The following is a 22904-nucleotide window of genomic DNA, read 5'->3' as shown; positions in this document are numbered from 1 at the left end:
TTTAGCAGGACTTTGTCTCCAAAAATCATCAAATTGTAACTTATGGAGTTAATTTTTATGTTGATTACATTGGACTTCCATAAAGCCGCAAAATATTTAGCCTACTAGGTTTTTGTTAAGATTTATTTATTTGTTTAATGTATATGTGAGTGCACTGTGGCTATCATCAGACACACACCAGAAGAAAGCATCAGATCCCATTACAGATGGTTGTGAGCCACCACGTGGTTGTGGGAATTGAACTCAGGACCTCTGGAAGAGCAGTTAGTGCTTTTAACCACTGAGCCATCTCTCCAGCCTACCTACTAAGTTTTTTAAAACAGATATCCTTTCATTCTTTGTTTTGAATGACAGATTTATTCTTGTTCGTTAAACTACTGCATTTATTAAAGGAAACAGAAAGCCAAACAAAATCCGTCAGTGAAAGGTGCCCAGGGTCTTCCAGTTCAGCCTCTTTCATGCTGCCCTTCTCCCAGGATGCATTGCTGAGTGAAGACCTTTGCACACTTCAGGGATGTGAAGACTGGAACTCAGGACTGTACACAGCAGTCTGTAGCTTGTAATTTAGGGGCTTGATAGCCTCTGAATAAGAGGCAGGTGCACCAGATGTCTCTGTTGAGGGTAAACTGATCCCATCTGTTACCGGGCTTCCGCCGGTGCTTGGAAAGGTTGTATTTTTAATTCCCCAGCCTTTGGCTTTTGGTGGTCTATCCTCCTCCTCAACTTGAGAGGCTATGTAGAAGGTTCTAGAACAAGCTGGGGTTGGGGAAGGAGTGGTTACAGGCATCTTCCTGTCTTTCCCACATCCTGCTGGACCTGGGTGCTGCTCTGAATAGACGGTAGGGAGTTTCTCTAAGAATTCACGGGCTTTCTTGTACCTGACAGAAAGCAGACACTACTTGGCTTGTGGTCCTTCCAAGATGTTTAGAAACTTTCTGTTACCACATCCGCATCTTTGGCACAGAGGCCGTACTGGATGGAGCTGTTAAGGGACCTAGGGCACACGATATTTGAAATGCTTCCTTTCGGGTGTGCAATACGAGAAGGGTGACCCTCTCACGGTTTGCAGTCAAGGATCCCCTGACCATCCCTTCTCTCACTCCCTGGGGGCTCAGCCTGGGCCTGTGGCACCGAAGGGAAAAATAACAGGGCTGTGGCTATCGTCTTCCATTCTCTTTGCTCCCACTCATTCCCACCTCCATGCCTCCTGTTTGCGACTCTCTTCTCCCATCCTTCTCCCACCCTTCCTAGGAAGCTCTGCCTTGGATGTCCTGCTGAGCCAGAGGAAAGCTGAACAAGGAGCAGTTACAGCCTTTGCCTAACAGTATCACTACAGTATGCCCGGACCGAGGTCCACACCGAATCTGGCCAGTGATAAACAATGTCACGCCAGACAAATACAAGGAGAGATTCATGCTGTGTTTCCAAATTGCTATCCTTATTACAGATATATAGTCAAGGTTTATTTAAGCTAAATCATTTAAACTACATACAATTTTATTTCTGTATATACTTGTTCTATGAATTGCCTATGTTTAACAAACCCTGATCAATCTATTTTATCAATTGCTTAGGGGAGTCATATATAGAAAATCACTTAATACAGTTTTTTTTTTAAAAAAGATAAAGCTTTAATGGGAAATTGAAGGCTTTTTGCTGTAGATATAAAGAGTTAAAGGAAGAGAAATATTGATTGATTATATGGAACTATTTGTGTTATATTCTGATAATTTTTAAGACAGTGTGTTTTCAATATTCCAAAGGAAATAATTTTTAAATAATTTAGCCTGTAAAGTGTCAGGCATTGTGGTTGTAAAGTAAGAAACAGAACTCCAGTTTTCCGCCAGGCCAGCCATCTTCCAGTAACTCGCAAAAATGACGAACACAAAAGGAAAGAGGAGAGGTACTCGGTATATGTTCTCTAGACCTTTTAGGAAACATGGAGTCATTCCTTTGGCTACATACATGCGAATCTACAAGAAGGGTGATATTGTAGACATCAAGGGAATGGGCACTGTTCAAAGAGGAATGCCTCATAAGTGTTACCACGGCAAAACCGGAAGAGTCTACAATGTCAGTCAGCATGCCGTGGGCATCATTGTAAACAAGCAAGTTAAAGGCAAGATTCTGGCCAAGAGGATCAATGTGCGGATTGAGCACATCAAGCACTCGAAGAGCACAGACAGCTTCCTGAAGCGGGTGAAGGAGAACGATCAGAAGAAAAAGGAAGACAAAGAGAAGGACACCTGGGTTCAGCTGAAGCGCCAGCCTGCGCCACCCAGAGAAGCCCACTTTGTGAGGACTAACGGGAAGGAGCCTGAGCTGCTGGAGCTCATTCCATACGAATTCATGGCCTAATGGACAAAGATGAAATAAAGGACCCCGACTGCAAAGTGCTTTCCTTAAAAAAAATAAGAAAGAAAGAAAGAGAACTTCAAACTTCTTGTAATATTGAATAAGGGAAATTAAACAATATCGGATATTCTAAGCATTTACCCATTAATTTATTTAAAAGTCATCTCTTTTCCTATAGTTCATGGCATCTGTTGTTTATTTATTGGTTGGTTGGTTGTGAGCCTCATGTTAAATACCTGGCCTTCTCTCCAGCCCCACAGCATGTCCTAATAATGCTGGTCCCCAAAGAAATATGCTCAGCAATATCCCTTCTCTGACTAACAGATTCCAGAAACCAAGGAAAAGGGACCGGTCCACCTCTCAGATCCCCTTTCCATATCACATCCTTAACTTGACTGTTTTCTCTGTGTGAAGACATTTGTGAAAAAGCCCAGACATCTCTGTGTGATAATCTCGAAGACAATCTTATGAGTCACTCTATGGCTCAAACTTACTCTCCCTAAAGCTGCTCTGGGAGTGGCAGGCGCCGAGTGCTGTCAGCTTCCTGTCTCCAATCACGTGTTGGTTCACACGTTCACTGTGGCTTGAGCACACTTTCTACAGACTTGTTCATCCAAAGATGAACACAAGACCTCCTGCTGGGGGTCCTTGCTGGACATTTAGACCAGAATGAATGCAAAGATGAAAAGAAAACGTTTTCTCTGTTCTCAATCATTCTAAAATTTCATAAGGCCAGGCAAGTTTTTTTAAATTTTATTATGCCCAGAAGTAGAACAAAGAAATTATAGGAGGCCACAAATTTTCCAACATGAGGCTTGAGCTCAGGTTAGTTTCACTTCTCTCTTGTCCTGGACATGAACCAAAGTCTGCCTGAGCCTCGGCAACTTTGTTGGTTTATTTACTAATAAATAATTGGTTTATTTATTGGTTTGTCAGAGTTCTCTGGCAGGACAGAGCTGATAGAATGAACATATGTTAAATCTATGCTAGATTGACTTACACAGTGTGGTCTTCATGGTCTAACAATGACTGCCTTCACACTGTAGAGACTGACAGCAGACAGCTCTGGCTTCATGAGCCTGGGTATCTCAGAAAGTTTCAATCTAGCATGAAGACCTGGAGGATCCTGGGAGAACCGTTGTTCTTCATTCATATTCAGAGAGGATGGGTTCCAGTGTCAGTTAATGCAGCAGCAACAGCGTAGACAAACTTTCAAACAGGGTACAGATAGTCACAGGTGAGGTCCTAAGACCTCCTTACATCTGACCCACATCATCAGAAAGTGCTGCCCACAGTTATGCCAGCTCCTCCCACTACAATTAACCTAATCAAGAAAATCCCTCCCAGATGTGCCCAGGGGCAAGTACCGAGATTAGCTGTCACAATTTGGCTATTATTTGATTTCGTCTTATTTTATATATTTCTGATACTGAGGATTCAACAAACTAGGCAAGCACTCCACAGAGCCATGCCATCAGGTGCATTCCTTCTTCAGTGGAATTGCAGATGTCCCATGGGCCATCAACTGGTCACAATCATCAAAGTTCAAGAGAGAATGAGACAGAGGTTCTGACAGTCCCAGAGCCAACTATATTTACTTACACTGGACACTGGGATTAATGGGGTCTGGTTAACAGAGCTGAGGTTACCAATGGGGGTGCAAATAGGTCAAACGGTGGCAGACAAAGAGATTGTCATCCTTAAAGAAACTCACGAATTGATACTTTAGCCAGAATAGTCCAAATCCTCAGTTTGATCCCGAGCCCTCCCCCTGGTTAAAGCCATAGAAGAGCAGGTGATAGACAGAGGAAATGAGGAAGTAGGGAAGGATAGAGGTGGATTTGAAGTGGGAAGTTCTGTAATAGATCAAAGCGGCAGAGCTCAACCCAGATATGACCATCCTGGTTGACCCTAAAGGTGAGGGATTAGGGAGGGGGCAGGGAATGCCAGATATGGCGGCCCAGGTGTGCTCATATGTGCCTGCTTCCACAGACAGAGCAGCTTCTGTCCCTGGCAGAAAGATCTGGGTCTTTTTAGGGTATAGATGGAGATGAGAAGGCTAAATGTCATCTGTGTCATGATCAATAAGAGAGAACCTCCAGCTGGTTGGGGGTTCTTCGGATGTTTATTGGGAAATCTGGTATCAGTGACAACAGCGTTTAAGTGAGATAGTTCTGGGCTTCAAGCCTCCCAGTACCCAGCAGATCTTGTTAGGTGACTCAGAAGTCTTGGTGGCTGTTCCACTCACGTTGACATCCTACAGCGTCTCCAGCCTCTCCTATTTACTGTACTCCATGGGCTTCCTGGGGACCACTCTCCACCATCCCTTAACATGGGTAAGGCTTCGTTGGTGCCCACACAGCCTCTTAGCTGCTAAACTCCATGTTCAGTCACACCTGTCTGCACAGGCTTACTGGATCTGCCTAGGGCAAACATCAGGATGTGAAAGTTTGCCTACTTGAGGGGATTGAGGACAGCTGCAAGATGGGTGGAAAGTCACTGTTGGGGGCATCTAAAGGCTACTGGAAGCTTTCCTTATCAAAGTGAAGTTTTATGGGGTTGTTTCAGGGGGTCTGAAGAAATCGTGACTGAGGCAAAGTTTCCTGAAGCCAAAGCCACAGTTTTGGCAATAGCTTGACCGCAGCAGTGAGTTCTGAGATCAGAACAGGCAGCCAGGATGGCTATCAGTGTAAAGCACCTTAACGGTCTGTAGACAGCATCTGTAGCACAGAGCGGCTGGTTGGCTGACAGCTCCATTTCAGTAAATACAGTAGGGCATTCACAGAATGATGACAGTCACTGGAACTCAGGTACCATCCCGTATAATCCAGGTGAACTTGAAGTCTGGGGAGACACCATAGTGATAACAGTGATTCCTGATCCAACCATAGGGGCTCGGAGATGAGACGAAAGCTGTCAATGGAACAGCCAGTCTGCTTGCTTCTGACAGCTCCGATCATTCCTTCTCTCTGTCTCCGCCCCGCCTCTGTCTCTCTCCATGTCTGTCTCCATTTCGGTCTTTCTATATACCTTTCTCCTTGCATGCTTATGACAGAGATATAACATAAAATTAACATTCAATGATCCACATACCCTTAGGGAGGGCCAAATACTAATTTGCTTAACTCTTCCTGCTTATTACAAACAGTAGGCTACACAAATTTAGTTGAGCATTAGTCTATTGGCTCTAATGCATCCGGAACAATAGTTTTTTGATGCAGGCTTGCCTTTTTAGAGCCAGGTGACATGAAGATATGAAACTTTGTTAAAAGTATTTCTTGTAAGTCATTTCTTTAGCAAATCTTTAGCCCGTTTAAAAGAACATATCACTATAAATTCCTCTCACAATAGTAACACTGTAAGATACCTAGAAATAAGTAAGATCTGGTTTCTTTAAAAAAGGAAGTTAAAAACTCTTATTGTGGGAGATATAAAAGCTGAAACTAGTGGGAAAATGTATCATGTTCTTGAATGAATTATCGATATTTATTCCTCAAATTTAAGGTTCCCCAAATTGAGTTATGAATAGACAGTAATTCCAACTAGAGCACAATGAGGTTGTTAAAACTGAATAAAATTTAAAGAATGGCTACAGTCTTAACAAAATGGGGAAAAGTGAGAATGACTTGAAGCAACAAATAAAATTACCAGAAAATTATTTTAAATATAACAAACTGTATCAGATTTTGGTGCATTGATAAAGGAGCAAACTGAGTCGATAAATAAAATAATGAAGATAATCAGTAGTAATTATAATAGGCATGGGAACATATGATGTGGTTTGCCCTGGAGTTATCTGTATTTTGATGCTAATTCCACTGCCCCAAGGACAGCTGCCTAGTCATGTACTCAAGACTCAGGTGACTTCACCAGAACCTTCTTCCCATTGAATTTGTAAAGTACAGGTGAGGGGCAGGTACAGGATAGAAGGAGGCCTGTCATTGGAGGAGAAGGAAGGATTGGGGGAGAGAAGTTTGAAGGAAGAGGAGGAGACTGAAACGAAAAGAGGAAGAGACAGGAGGGAGAGGGCGAGAAGCCATGGCAGGTGATGTTAAGATTCCGCTCTATGTATTTATAGGTTGTTATTAATATTCTTAAGGGATGGATGGTATTGGGCTTTGTATGTTTAGGTGGGCAATTATATCTTTTTTTTAATTAACTTGAGTATTTCTTAATTACATTTCGAGTGTTATTCCCTTTCCCAGTTTCCGGGCAAACATCCCCCTCCCCCCTCCCCTTCCTTATGGGTGTTCCCCTCCCAACCCTCCCCCCATTACTGCCCTCTCCCCAACAGTCTAGTTCACTGGGGGTTCAGTCTTAGCAGGACCCAGGGCTTCCCCTTCCACTGGTGCTCTTACTAGGATATTCATTGCTACCTACGAGGTCAGAGTCCAGGGTCAGTCCATGTATAGTCTTTAGGTAGTGGCTTAGTCCCTGGAAGCTCTGGTTGCTTGGCATTGTTGTTCATAAGGGGTCTCGAGCCCCTTCGAGCTCTTCCAGTTCTTTCTCTGATTCCTTCAACGGGGGTCCTATTCTCAGTTCAGTGGTTTGCTGCTGGCATTCGCCTCTGTATTTGCTGTATTCTGGCTGTGTCTCTCAGGAGAGATCTACATCCGTCTCCTGTCGGCCTGCACTTCTTGCTTCATCCATCTTATCTAATTGGGTGGCTGTATATGTATGGGCCACATGTGGGCAGGCTCTGAATGGGTGTTCCTTCTGTGTCTGTTTTAATCTTTGCCTCTATTCCCCTGCCAAGGTGTTCTTGTTCCCTTTTAAAGAAGGAGGAAGCATTCACATTTTGATCATCCGTCTTGAGTTTCATTTGTTCTAGGCATCTAGGGTAATTCAAGCATTTGGGCTAATAATAGCCACTTATCAATGAGTGCATACCATGTGTGTTTTTCTGTGATTGGGTTAGCTCACTCAGGATGATATTTTCCAGTTCCAACCATTTGCCTACAATTTCAGTAAAGTCATTGTTTTTGATAGCTGAGTAATATTCCATTGTGTAGATGTACCACATTTTCTGTATCCATTCCTCTGTTGAAGGGCATCTGGTTCTTTCCAGCTTCTGGCTATTATAAATAAGGCTACATGAACATAGTGGAGCACGGTCTTTTTTATATGTTGGGGCATCTTTTTGGGTATATGCCCAAGAGAGGTATAGCTGGATCCTCAGGCAGTTCAATGTCCAATTTTCTGAGGAACCTCCAGACTGATTTCCAGAATGGTTGTACCAGTCTGCAATCCCACCAACAATGGAGGAGTGTTCTTCTTTCTCCACATCCTCGCCAGCATTTGCTGTCACCTGAGTTTTTGATCTTAGCCATTCTCACTGGTGTGAGGTGAAATCTCAGGGTTGTTTTGATTGGGCAATTATATCTTATCAATTGGATCTAAAGTTATTGTGTTGTGTGTTCTTTCATGTGTAGATTTAAGTTTAATGGAGTGTGGGGTGGCTAGTCTGGGCCGCCCCAGAATTTGGAATGTGTTGTTCTGGCAAGATATCCAGCAGATATCTTGGGGCCCTGAGGTGCCAGACCTAGGGGGATAAAGGGCAACGATATATTTTTTTATTTTTTATATTTTTACAACAACAAATATACTGTTGGACAAAGGTGAAACTTCAAACAAGAAATATATTATGTATCTAAGAAATGGTTGAAAAATGCTGTCTTTTTTCCACTGGATGGTTTTGGCTTCTTTGTCAAAGATCAAGTGACCATAGGTGTGTAGGCTCATTACTGGGTCTTCAATTCTATTCTCTTGATCTACCTGTCTATCTCTGTACCAATACCATGTGGTTTTTATCACTATTGGTCTATAGTACAGCTTGAAGATTTGCCCCAGAAGTTCTTTTTTTTTTTGCATTATTTTTTTTTATTATTAACTTGAATATTTTTATATACATTTCGAAATTATTCCCTTTCCGGTTTCCGGCAAACATCCCCTCCCCTCCTTCCTTATGGGTGTTCCCTCCCCACCCCCTCCCCTATTGCCGCCTCCCCCCAACTGTCTAGTTCACTGGGGTTCAGTCTTAGCAGGACCCAGGGCTTCCTCTTCCACTGGTGCTCTTACTAGGATATTCATTGCTACCTATGAGGTCAGAGTCCAGGGTCAGTCCATGTATAGTCTTTAGGTAGTGGCTTAGTCCCTGAAGCTCTGGTTGCTTGGCATTGTTGTACATATGGGGTCTCGAGCCCCTTCAAGCTCTTCCAGTTCTTTCTCTGATTCCTTCAACGGGGTCCTATTCTCAGTTCAGTGGTTTGCTGCTGGCATTCGCCTCTGTATTTGCTGTATTCTGGCTGTGTCTCTCAGGAGAGATCTACATCCGGCTCCTGTCGGTCTGCACTTCTTTGCTTCATCCATCTTGTCTAATTGGGTGGCTGTATATGTATGGGCCACATGTGGGCAGGCTCTGAATGGGTGTTCCTTCAGTCTCTGTTTTAATCTTTTTGCCTCTTCCCCTGCCAAGGGTATTCTTGTTCCCTTTTAAAGAAGGAGTGAAGCATTCACATTTTGATCATCCGTCTTGAGTTTCATTTGTTCTAGGCATCTAGGGTAATTCAGGCATTTGGGCTAATAGCCACTTATCAATGAGTGCATACCATATATGTCTTTTCTGTGATTGGGTTAGCTCACTCAGGATGATATTTTCCAGTTCCAACCATTTGCCTACTAATTTCATAAAGTCGTTGTTTTTTATAGCTGAGTAATATTCCATTGTGTAGATGTACCACATTTTCTGTATCCATTCCTCTGTTGAAGGGCATCTGGGTTCTTTCCAGCTTCTGGCTATTATAAATAAGGCTGGGTGAACATAGTGGAGCACGTGTCTTTTTTATATGTTGGGGCATCTTTTTGGGTATATGCCCAAGAGAGGTATAGCTGGATCCTCAGGCAGTTCAATGTCCAATTTTCTGAGGAACCTCCAGACTGATTTCCAGAATGGTTGTACCAGTCTGCAATCCCACCAACAATGGAGGAGTGTTCTCTTTCTCCACATCCTCGCCAGCATTTGCTGTCACCTGAGTTTTTGATCTTAGCCATTCTCACTGGTGTGAGGTGAAATCTCAGGGTTGTTTTGATTTGCATTTCCTGATGACTAAAGATGTTGAACATTTCTTTAGGTGTTTCTCAGCCATTCGGCATTCCTCAGCTGTGAATTCTTTTGTTTAGCTCTGAACCCCATTTTTAATAGGGTTATTTGTCTCCCTGCGGTCTAACTTTTGAGTTCTTTGTATATTTTGGATATAAGGCTCTATCTGTTGTAGGATTGGTAAAGATCTTTTCCCAATCTGTTGGTTGCCGTTTGTCCTAACCACAGTGTCCTTTGCCTTACAGAAGCTTTGCAGTTTTATGAGATCCCATTTGTCGATTCTTGATCTTAGAGCATAAGCCATTGGTGTTTTGTTCAGGAAATTTTTTTCCAGTGCCCATGTGTTCCAGATGCTTCCCTAGTTTTTCTTCTATTAGTTTGAGTGTGTCTGGTTTGATGTGGAGGTCCTTGATCCACTTGGACTTAAGCTTTGTACAGGGTGATAAGCATGGATCGATCTGCATTCTTCTACATGTTGACCTCCAGTTGAACCAGCACCATTTGCTGAAAATGCTATCTTTTTTCCATTGGATGGATTTGGCTCCTTTGTCAAAAATCAAGTGACCATAGGTGTGTGGGTTCATTTCTGGGTCTTCAATTCTGTTCCATTGGTCTATCTGTCTGTCTCTGTACCAATACCATGCAGTTTTTATCACTATTGTTCTGTAATACTGCTTGAGTTCAGGGATAGCGATTCCCCCTGAAGTCCTTTTATTGATGAGGATAGTTTTAGCTATCCTGGGTTTTTGTTATTCCAGATGAATTTGCAAATTGTTCTGTCTAACTCTTTGAAGAATTGGATTGGTATTTTGATGGGGATTGCATTGAATCTGTAGATCGCTTTTGGTAAAATGGCCATTTTTACTATATTAATCCTGCCAATCCATGAGCATGGGAGATCTTTCCATCTTCTGAGGTCTTCTTCAATTTCTTTCTTCAGTGTCTTGAAGTTCTTATTGTACAGATCTTTTACTTGCTTGGTTAAAGTCACACCGAGGTACTTTATATTATTTGGGTCTATTATGAAGGGTGTCGTTTCCCTAATTTCTTTCTCGGCTTGTTTCTCTTTTGTGTAGAGGAAGGCTACTGATTTATTTGAGTTAATTTTATACCCAGCCACTTTGCTGAAGTGGTTTATCAGCTTTAGTAGTTCTCTGGTGGAACTTTTGGGATCACTTAAATATACTATCATATCACCCAGAAGTTCTTTTATTGTTGAAAATAATTTTCACTATCCTGAGTTTTTTGGTGTTCCAGTTGAATTTGAGAATTGATCTTTCTGTCTCTATGAAGAATAGAGTTGGAATTTTGATGGGGATTGCATTGAATCTGTAGATTGCTTTTGCTAAAATGGCCATTTTTTACTATGTTAATCCTGACAATCCATGAGCATGGGAGGTCTTTCCATTTTCTGAGACCTTCTTCAATTTCTTTCTTCAGAGACTTGAAGTTCTTATCACACAGATCTTTCACTTGCTTGGTGAGACCACCCCAAGATATTTTATATTATTTATGGCTATTGTGAAGGGTGTCATTTCCCTAATTTCTTTCTCAGCCTGTTTATCCTTTGAGTAGAGGAAGGCTACTGATTTGTTTGAGTTGATTTTATATCCAGACACTTTGCTATAGTTGTATATCAGCTGTAGGAGTTCTCTGGTGGTATTTTGGGGGTCACTTATGTATACTATCTTATCATCCACAAATAGTGAGATCTTCACTTTTTCCTCTCCAATTTGTATCCCTTTAACATCATCTGCTTGGTTAAGGGAAAGGTTTCAGGGTCTATCTGGATGTGAGCCAGGAACCAATCCTTCCATGATTCAGTATAGGGTTGGACAAAATCCAATTGTGTATCTAATCATAGGCTAGCAATAGTAGTGAAGACTTGGGTAACTACCCTGGCCAGGAGCCATGTGAAGGTTTGTAGGTGTCTTAGTTTGCTTTCTATTGCTGTGATACAGACCATTAAAAAAAACTACTCAGGATTGATATGGTTTATTTGGCTTACATACCACAATCAGAAACCTTTAATCAGAGAAACTAAGACAGGAACTCAAGCAAGGCAAGAACCTAGAGACAAGAACTAAAGCAGAGACTATGCAAGGTTGTTGCTTTACTGGTTTGCTCTGCTTGAATTTTTAGACAACCTAGAAGCATCTGACCAGGAGTCGTATGCCTCTAGTGGTATTGACCCTCCCACAATAGTCATTTATATAATAATAATAATAATAATAATAATAATAATAATAATAATATCCCTTAGACTTGTCTACAGGCCACTCAGATTAAGGCACTTTCTTAATTGTGGTTTCCTAATGCTAACTTGACAAAAGATTAACCAGCTGCTGTTTGAAGTTAATTAGTTAGTTAGTTAGTCAGTCAGTCAGTCAGTTAGTTAGTTAGATGAAGGAAAATTCTTTTCAGCTCCATTCCCTGGGAGCTCTATCTATTGGTGGGAAGCCAGGGTCTTTGTCTTTCCTGCCAACTCTACCCTCTCAGCCTTCCCTTCTATCCATACTTTATTCCTTTCTGTCAGATTTGCCCAAAAGAGCATTTTCTATCAGGAACTCCAATGGCCACCCTATGTTGGGGCACAGGTAGGTAAATTTTATTATCCTTCCAGTCCCCTGCTCCAATTATTTCAGACTTACTCTTAGTCATATAGCAGACTGCCTACAGAAGCACTTTGTCCCCTTCTTCTCTATTCTATAGGAACTCTACCTCTTGGTGAGGCTCTCAGTCACCTAGATTTTTCGGACTGTTCCTATCTGCTTCTCCTTCTATCCAATTTCCATTCCTTTGTGTCATTTGTCAGCCTTCAGAAGAACTCTGCAAAGGACACCAAAGCCACCACACTCGACTAGGATCCTGAGTAGGCAATAGCAACTAAAGAACAGAACACCCACCCAACGAAAAATCTGCATCAAGAAACACCTAAAACCCCATAATTCTATATGTTTATATCCCACTCCAAAACCACAAACAAGAACAGTCCTATGACACCTCCTGAAGCCAGAAACCCTGAAAAATGTAATTTAGCTAAAGCACAAGTCAAGGACTTCAAAACCAATTATGAATATTTTCAAGGACTTTAAATAGAAATGAGCAAATGACTTAACAAAAACTGTGAAAGCATAAACAGTTGAATGAAACAATGGAAATGTTTTTGAGATATGAAAATAAAAATAGAATCACTAAGAAAGGAAACCCAAAACTGAAATAAAACTGGAAATGAAGAACTTAGGAAGTGAAATATAAACCTCATAAATAAGTCTTAACAACTAAGTATAAGACATAGAATTTCAAGTCTTGAAAAGGTAGAGGAAACAGATAACTCAGTCAAATAAAATGTTAAATCTAAAATAATCCAGGTACAAAATATTCAGGAAATTGGAGACACTATGAAAAAAAAAGAACCTATAGATAATAAATATAGAGGAAGGAGAAAAAAACATGTCAAAGAGATGGAAAACATTTTTAACATATAAGAAGAAATTGTGTTTCATTCTAAAGAGAGAAGTGCTTATCAAGGTTCAAGAAGGACACAGAACTCCAAAGAAGCAAAACTAGAAGAGAAATTTCTCCTGCTGCTTAATAATCAGTGCACTACATATGTAGAACAAAAAAAGGATTTAAAAAGCTGCAATGAAAAAGAACATATCATGAATAAAGGCAGGCCCATTAGAGTAACATCTGATTTCTCAATGGAGACTCTGAAATGCAGAAGGTCTGGGCAGATATTCTACAAACTTTCCGAGTCCACAGATGCCATCTCAGACTACCCTACATTGGGGAAATGAGCCTTCACAGGACCAAGAACTTTTCCTCCTCTTGATGCAAGGCAATGCCATCTTCTGCTACATATGTGGCTGGACCATGGGTCCCTCCATGTGTACTCATTGATTGGTTGTTTATCCCTGGGAGCTCTGGTGTGGTCTGGGTGGTTGATTTTGTTGTTCTTCCTATGGTGTTGCAAACCCCTTCATCTCCTTCAGTCTTTCCTCTAACTCCTCCACTGGGGTCCCGTTATTCAGTTCAAGGGTTAGCTGCAACCATCCTCATCTGTATCAGTAGGGCTCTGGCAGAGCCTCTCAGGAGACACCCGTATCTGGCTCCTGTCAGCAAGCAGTTCTTGGCATCATCGATAGTGACTGGGTTTGGTGACTGCATGTGGGATGAGAAACCTTTGAAGGAAATGTCCAGCATCCTTAGCTATCAAAAATGCAAATCAAAACCACTTTGATCCTTCATCTTACACAGTTCAGCATGGCAAAGTTCAATAAAATAAATCACAATTTATGTTGGCAAGGATGTGGGGGGAGGGGAAATGTCATCTGTGTCTGGTGGGAGTCCAGACTTGTATAGCCAGTATGGAAATCAATGTGGCAGTTCCCAAGGAAACAGAGAATAAACCTAAGTCAACATCCAAGACCTTTATTCACTCTGGTGCATATACCCAAAGGATTTTACACCCTACTCCAGAGATACTTGCTAATCCATGGTTGCCTCTCTTCTATTCATAATACTCAGAAATTAGAAACAGCCTAGATGCCCACCAAGTGATGAATGGACAATAAAAATGTGGTATACACAGTGGAATATTATTTGGATGTTAAGAAAACTGAAATGAAATTCATAAATAAATTGGCGAAGCTAGAAAAAAATCATCCCAAGTGTGATGATTTGAATAAGAATGGTCTCCCATAGGCTCAGATATTTAAATTGTTGGTTCTGAGTTGGTAGACTGCTTAGGAAGGGTTAACAGGTGTGGCCTAGTTGTAGGGAATGTGTCCCTAGGGATGGTCTTTGAGGTTTCAAAGCCATGCCAGGCCAAATCTTGCCCTCTTTCAGCCTCTGTACTGTGGTCAGTCACAAGCTCTCAGCTCCTGCTCCAGCACCATGCCTGCTGTCATGCTTCCTATCATGGACTTACCCTCAGAATCTATAAGCAAATCCCCAATCAAATGCTTTGTTTTATAGTTGACTTGGTCATGGTATTTCCTCACAGAAATTAAAGAGTAACTAAGCCAAGGAGGTAATCCAGATTCAAAATTGTATGCTTTCTCTTCCATGTGAACATTGGCTTTTAAGTTCTTTACATTTGCAGTACTACAATCCAAATAATCACAGAAGCTAGATATCTAGCAAGGATATAGGGAAATAGAGAGGATCACCCAAGGAAGGGGAAATAGGACTTATTTTTATGGAGAGACAATGGAATAACTAGAATAGAAAGATTAAATAAGGAAGGGGATGGAGGAAAAGGGTAAAGAAGAAATGGAGAACAGCAAACATCAAAGGCCATTGAAAACCATATGGAAACCTACTATGTAGAAGCTTTCTACAGTCTCTCTCTCTCTCTCTCTCTCTCTCTCTCTCTCTCTCTCTCTCTCTGTGTGTGTGTGTGTGTGTGTGTGTGTGTGTGTGTGTGTGTGTGTGAAAGAAATCTAAATGCAGCCACCAAATAATAGGGGAGACAATACCCCAACTAAATGTGTCATGCCATCAAGTAAAATGGACTACATCTTGTTGACTGATTGGCAAATGGATCCCATAGAAAAATCCAAACATCCCAGGCTATTGCCAAGGTCATTGGTTATTCTCCACAACTTGATGGTCAAGCCCTGAAGACGTATGCCATTGGATACAGAGAAGTTGAGCTGGTGCCTAAATAGAAGCTTTGCCCCTACTGACTTGCATTCATTGTGCTAGAAAGTGCTCTGCATACTATCAGAGAAGAAAGGTAATCGATATTACCCATTTATGATCTCTGCAACCTACAATAACATGCCTTCAAGATATACTAGCTCAACAATGCTAGAAATGCTTACAGGAGTGAGCATCTACTTTTTATTTGGACATGAGGCCCATTTAATGAAATGGCACTCATATTTGGCACTGCCAATGTGACCAAAAATCTGAAACTAAGTGGGTCGTGGACCTAGCAAAAAGCCTACTACTGTTGTTCGGCTAAAGGAATATAGCAACAAAATTCCTCCTGTTGGCTTACTACTATACCCATAGATTGGTGCCTTACTCAAGCCTTCTCAGAGAAGCTTCTCCTTGCAGTAGATGGGAATTAATGCAGAGACCTACAACTGGACAATGTATAGAGAGGGAGAGACTTTGAAGCACTTAATTCTAGTCCTAATGTAATATAATATAATGTAATATAATCTAATGTCTTCGTTATAGCCCATCCCTCAATGTTCACTGATCTATGTAGAAGAGGAGGTAAGCAAAAAGACTGTAAGATCCAGAGGTGATGGATGACTCCAAGGAAACGGTGTCTTATAGACAAAATAGAACCAATACACATATGCATTCACATACAATGTGGCAGCATGTTCAAGTCCTGCACAGATTCAAGCTGGGTAGGGGGCCAACACAGAGAGGGGGAAGTGGACATAAAGTCTTGCTCTTAAATAAGAAACTACCTACAGTTGATACCCACTGATAAAGGGAAAATCAGTCTTCTCCAGGGGAGTCTCATTGGGCATATCACCAATATTTCAGTGAAGGTATTATGCCCAGGAATAGTAAGCCAACACAAAATTAACTAAATGGTATTATGGTGGACTTTTTTGTCTCATTTTGCCTTGTTTTCACAGCTTTTGTTTTAATAGTCTTTTGCCTTTTTTGAATTTTTGTTTTAGAAACCAAAGTTTTTTTTTTTTTTGTTTTAAAAGTGATAGACAAGGAACATAAAGTTGGGTGGGTGGGGGAGATGGAGAGGATGTGGGAAGAGTTAGGGGAGGGGAGAACATGAGCAAAAGATATAATACAAAGAGTGTTTTCATTAAATTATTAAGAAGAAGAAAGGCAGGAGAGGAAAGGAGATGTTATCTCTTAGGAATTAAAGAAATGACCTGCCAAGCTGAGAGTCTATAGAATGCGAAGGAAAGATAAAGACATTCCTGGGCAAGCAAAAACGGAGAGGAGCATATCTTTACCACACATGACTAAAGAAAATAATGAAGAACTTCTTCAGCCTGGACAAAGAGAAACATTACTAGGTAAGAAGTAAACAGGAGAAGGTATAAAAGTGAGTACCAAGTGGTCAGCCCAGTCATATTCATAGTAGTAACAATATTTGGAGCTAGTAGGTTATATTTCCATGATCATGAATGTAGATACACACAGATGCACATGTGTAAGAACAATTAAGGAAAGAGAGGCCATGAATTTGCAAAAAGGAGTGCATGGAATGTGTTGGAGGGAGGAAAGTGACGGCAGAAAACAATGTAGTAATATTTTAATTTCAAAAACAATACAAGCAAATCAAGATGCTATTATATGTATTATAAACACAGTATATAAATTATTTATATAGTTTTAAGTCCAAAATGACAGTTGAAAATAAGTACATTTGGGACTGGAGAGATAGCTGAGCATTTAAGTACATTCTGCTCTTAATCAGAGTTAAGTTCCTAGCACTTACGTCTGGTGGCTCACGACCTCTGTAACCCTTGCTTCAAGGGAGCCATGTCCTTTTCTGGTACTTGGAGCATCTCTACACATATGAACATACAGATACATAAAATAAATAAAGCGTTAATTAATGTATCAGGATAAAGACAATATGTGAAGGTTCAAAGTATGAGATTAAAATTTCAGCATTTTAAAACCAGGTGTGGCTTCTGGTTTCTGCCTGCGCCCTGAGCTGACCCTGTGCCACAGCTCTCTGTACTCAGATCCCACTGGGAGAGAGCTGGTCTCCCAGAAGTGCTGACACGCCTGAGAGCACAGGTGAGACCGGCATTTCTGCTCATATTACTGACCCAAGAGGAACCCTCACAGAGCACTCTGCACAAAGGAACTGAGGAGCAGAATGGGGCAGGATCTTTATGGTTTCCATCTGCACCTGAAGCTGTACCACAACTTTACATACCCAGGTCCTGCTGGGAGAAAGCTGGTCTCCCAAGAGTGCTGACACACCCGAGAGCCCAGATAAGACAACCACTTCTGCTCCAAGAGACCGACCCAGAACCCTCAGAATGCAGGAATCGAGGAGCACTCTGGGACAGAATCCTTCCAGTTTCTACCTGCACTGGAGAGAGGCAGGGCAAGAACCTAAGCAACAGAAACCAAGGCCACTTGGCATCATCAGAACCCAGTTCCCCTACCACAGCAAGCCCTGGTTACTCCAATGCACCAGAACATCAAGATTTGATTTACAATTACAACTCATGTTGATATTAGATGACTTTAAGAAGGACATAAATAACTCCCTTAAAGAAATACAGGACAACACAGGTAAACAGATAGAAGTCCTTAAACCGGAACACAAAAATCAACCAAACAGGTGAAGGAATTGAACAAAACTATCCAGGATCTAAAAATGGAAATGGAAATAATAAAGAAATCACAAAGGGAAACAACCCCGAAGATAGAAAACCTAGGAAAGAGATCAGGAGTCATAGACACAAGCATCACCAACAGTGTATAAGAGATAGAAGAGAGAATCTCAGGGACAGAAGATACCATAGAAATCACTGATACAACCATCAAAGAAAATGTAAAATGCAAAAAGCTCCTAACCCAAAACACCCAGGAAATCCAGGACACAATGAGAAGACCAAATCTCTAAGGATAATAGGTATAGAAGAGAGTGAAGATTTCCAACTTAAAGGGTCAGTAAATATCTTCAACAAAATTATAGAAGAAAACTTCCTTAACCTAAAGAAAGAGGTGCCCATAAACATACAAGAAGCCAACAGAACTCCAAATAGATTTGACCAGAAACGAAATTCTTCTTGCCTCATAATAGTCAAAATATCAAATGTACAAAACAGAAAGAATATTAAAAGCAGTAAGGGAAAAATATCAAATAACATGTAAAGGCAGACTTATCAGAATCACACCTCAACAGATATCCTGGGCAGATGCCATACAGACACTAAGAGAACACAAATGCCAGCCCAGGCTACTATATCCATCAAAACTCTCAATTACCATAGATGGAGAAACAAAGACATTCCATGACAAAACCAAATTTACACAATATCTTTCCACAAATCCAGCCCTACAAAGGATGATAGATGGAAAACTTCAACACTGAGGGAAACTACACTCTAGAAAAAGCAAGAAAGTAATCTAATTTTAACTAACCCAAAAGAAGATACCCACAGAAACATAATTTGACCTCCAACAACAAAAACAACAGGAAACAACAATCATTGGTCCCTAATATCTCTCAACATTAATGGACTCAATTCCCCAGTAAAAAGACATAGACTAACAGACTAGATACATAAAGAGGACCCAGCATTTTGCTGCATACAGGAAAGAGACCTCAGTGACAAAGATAGACACTACCTCAGAGTAAAATGCTGGAAAACAACTTTTCAAGCAAATGGTCTGAAGAAACAAGCTGGAGTGCCCATTCTAATATCCAATTAAATCAACTTTTTGATAACCAAAAGTTATCAAAAAACATAAAAAAGAACACTTCATATTCATCAAAGGAAAAAATCCATCAAGATGAACTCTGAATCCTAAATATCTATGCTCCAAATGCAAGGGCACCCACATTCATTAAAAAAAAAACCTTACCACTTGCCTAACAAGTGCAACGCCCTGATTCGGTCCGCAGCTCAAAAACAAAAACAAAAACAAAAACAAAAACAAAAAAAACCCACCAAACCTTACTAAAACATACATTACACCTCACACAATAATAGTAGGAGACTTCAACACCCCACTCTCATCAATGGACAGATCATGGAAACAGAAACTAAACAGAGACACAGAGAAACTAACAGAAGTTACAAATGAAATGGATTTAACAGATATCTATAGAACATTTCATCTTAAAACAAAAGAATATACCTTATTCTCAGCACCTCATGTTACCTTCTCCAAAATTTTTCATATAATTGGTAACAAAACAGGCCTCAACAGATACAAGAAGATTGAAATAATCCCATGCATCCTATCAGATCACCATGGACTAAGGCTGGTCTTCAATAACAACAAAAACAGATAGTCCACATACACATGGATGCTGAACAATGCTCTACTCAACGATAACTTGGTCGAAGAGAAAATAAAGAAAGAAATTAAAGACTTTTTTGTCTTTATTAACTTGAGTATTTCTTATTTACATTTCGATTGTTATTCCCTTTCCCAGTTTCTGGGCCAACATCCCCCTAACCCCTCCCCCTCCCCTTCTATATTGGTGTTCTCCTCCTCATCCTCCCCCCATTACCACCCTCCCCACAACAATCATGTTCACTGGGGGTTCAGTTTTGGCAGGACCAAAGGGCTTCCCCTTCCACTGGTGCTCTTACTAGGCTATTCATTGCTACCTATGAGGTTGGAACCCAGGGTCAGTCCATGTATAGTCTTTGGGTAGTGGCTTAGTCCATGGAAGCTCTGGTTGGTTGGCATTGTTGTTCATATGGGGTCTCAAGCCCCTTCAAGCTCTTCCAGTCCTTTCTCTGATTCCTTCAATGGGGATCCCGTTCTCAGTTCAGTGGCATTTGCCTCTGTATTTGCTGTATTCTGGCTGTGTCTCTCAGGAGAGATCTACATCCAGTTCCTGTTGGCCTGCACTTCTTTTTGCTTCATCCATCTTGTCTAATTGGATGGCTGTATATGCATGGCCACATGTGGGGCAGGCTCTGAATGGGTGTTCCTTCTGTGTCTGTTTTAATCTTTTGCCTCTCTATTCCCTGCCAAGGGTATTCTTGTTCCCCTTTTAAAGAAGGAGTGAAGCATTCACATTTTGATCATCCGTCCTGAGTTTCATTTGTTCTAGGCATCTAGGGTAATTCAAGCATTTGGGGTAATAGTCACTTATCAATGAGTGCATACCATGTATGTCTTTCTGTGATTGGGTTAGCTCACTCAGGATGATATTTTCCAGTTCCATCCATTTGCCTACGAATTTCATAAAGTCATTGTTTTTGATAGCTGAGTAATATTCCATTGTGTAGATGTACCACATTTTCCGTATCCATTTCTCTGTTGAAGGGCATCTGGGTTCTTTCCAGCTTCTGGCTATTATAAATAAGGCTGCTATGAACATAGTGGAGCATGTAAGACTTTTTAGAATTTAATAAAAGTGAAGACACAACATGCCCAAACTTATGGGCACAATGAAAGCAATGCTAAGAGGAAAACTCATAGCTCCGAGTACCTCCAAAAAGAAACTGGAGAGAGCATACACTATCAGCTTGAAGTTCACCTAAATGCTCTAGAACAGAAAGAAACAAATACACCCAAGAGGAGTAGATGGCAGAAAATAATCAAACTCAGGGCTGAAATCAACCAAATAGAAATAAAAAGACCCCACCAGAGCTCCCAGTGACTAAACCATCAACCAAAGAGTACACATGGAGGGACCCATGACTCCAGCCACATATGTGGCAGAGATGGCATTCTCTGGCATCAATAGTAGGAAAAGCCCTTGGTTCTGCGAAGGCTTCTTTCCCATATGTGGAGTAATGACAGGGCATTGAGGTTGGAGTGGATGGGTGGGAGTGGGAGCATCCTCATAGAAGCAGGGGGAAGTGGAGGGGGTATGGGAGAGGGGGGAAAGGGGATAACATTTTAGAGTAAATACATAAAATATACATGAAAAACAAATTAATTAAAGAATTTAAAAATTTGGGGACATGGTAATTGAATAAATTCTTATAAAATGAAGTCCAAATTTGGATATTAAAAAATAAAATAAAAAGAAGAGAAAGTGGAAAGAGCCTTGAACAAATGAGCATAGGGTAAATTTTCCTGAACAGAACAACAATGGCTCATGCTCTAAGATCAGCAATAGACAAATGGTAACTCATAAAATTGCAAAGGATATTGTCAGTAGAACAAAACAACCAATAGATTGGAAAAAGATCTTTACCAATCCTACATTGATAGTGTGCTAATATCCAATATATACAAAAAACTCAAGATGTTGGACTCCAGAGAACCAAATAATCCTATTAAAAAATGGAGTACAGAGCCAAACAAAGAATTCTCAACTGAGGAATATTGAATGAATGAGAAGTACCTAAAGAAATGATTAATATCTTTAGTCATCGGAGAAATATAAAACAAAACAAACATGAGATGTCACCTCATATCAGTCAGAATGACTAAGATAAAAAACTCAGGTGACAGCAGATGTTGGTGAAGATGTGGAGAAATAGGAATACTCCTCCATTGCTGGTGGGATTGTAAGCTGGTACAACCACTCTGGAAATCAATCTGGTGGTTCCTCAGAAAATTGTACATAGTATTACCTGAGGACCCAGCTATACAACTCCTGGGCATATACCCAAAAGATGCTCCAACCTGTAACAAGCACACATACTTCACTCTGTGCACAGCAGCCTTACTTATAATAATCAGAAGCTGGAAAGAACCAAGATGCCCTTCAACAGAGGAATGGATACAAAAAATGTGGTACATATTCACAACGATATACTACTCAGCTATTAAAAACATTGACTTCATGAAATTTTTAGGCAAATGGATGGAATAGAAAATATCATCCTGAGTGAGGTAACCCAATCACACAAGGACTCACATGATATGCACTCACTGGTAGGTGGATATTAGCCCAAAAGATTGGAATACCCAAGATACAATACACAGAACATGAAGCTCAAGAAGAAGAAACATCAAGATATGCATGCTTCAATCCTTCTTAGAAGGGGGAACAAAATACTCACTGGAGGAAATATGGAGTTAAAGTGTGGAGCAGAGACTGAAGAAAGGGTCATTCAGAGACTGTCACACATGGGCATCCATTCCACATGCAGTCACCAACTCCAGTCACTACTGGGGATGTGAAGAGGTATGTGCTGACAGGAGCCTGTTATCCCACTCTCCTGTGAAGCTCTACCAGAACCTCAAAAATACAGAGGCAGATGCTAGCAACCAACTATTGAACTGAAAATAGGATCCCCAATTGTGGAGTTAGAGAAAGGACTGAGGTAACTGAGGGGGTTTGCAACCCCAAAGGAAGAACTACAATAACAACCAACCAGACCCCCCCCCCCAGAGCTCCCAGGGATTAAACCAGCAACCGAAGATTACACATGAGGTGACCCATGACTCCAGGTGCACATGTAGAAAAGGATAGCCTTGTTGGGCATCAATGGGAGAAGAGGTCCTTGGTCCTGTGAAGACTAGATGCCCCAGTGTGGGGGAATGCCAGTGCAGGGAGATGGGATGGAGTGAGTAAGTGGGTGGGGGAACATCCTCATGGAGGCAGGGGATGGGGGAATTGGGATAGAGGGTTTCTGGAGGGGAAATCGGGAAGGAGGATAATATTTGAAATGTAGGTAAAGAAAATATCCAATAAAAAATGAAAAACATTGATAAAAAACAAAAACAACAGAATGTGAAGAAATTCAAAATATCAGATTCTACAACAAAAGGCTATATTCAACTAAACTGGAAAATCTGGAGGAAATGGACAATTTTCTAGACAGATATAAGGTAACAA

General features: G+C 40.9%; 1 protein-coding gene across 1 annotated transcript; it reads left to right on the top strand.

The window, feature by feature from the left end:
- The first annotated feature begins 1875 nt into the window (after positions 1 to 1875).
- On the top strand, positions 1876 to 2358 carry LOC116888088 (60S ribosomal protein L21-like). The gene has a single exon (XM_032889458.1). It carries the CDS (start codon positions 1876 to 1878, stop codon positions 2356 to 2358), a length of 483 nt encoding a protein of 160 aa, XP_032745349.1.
- Positions 2359 to 22904: the final 20546 nt, after the last annotated feature.

This window comes from Rattus rattus, chromosome 1, assembly GCF_011064425.1.
Source record: "Rattus rattus isolate New Zealand chromosome 1, Rrattus_CSIRO_v1, whole genome shotgun sequence".
Classification (NCBI taxonomy): Eukaryota; Metazoa; Chordata; class Mammalia; order Rodentia; family Muridae; genus Rattus; species Rattus rattus.
This window is presented reverse-complemented; position numbering and strand designations above follow the sequence as displayed.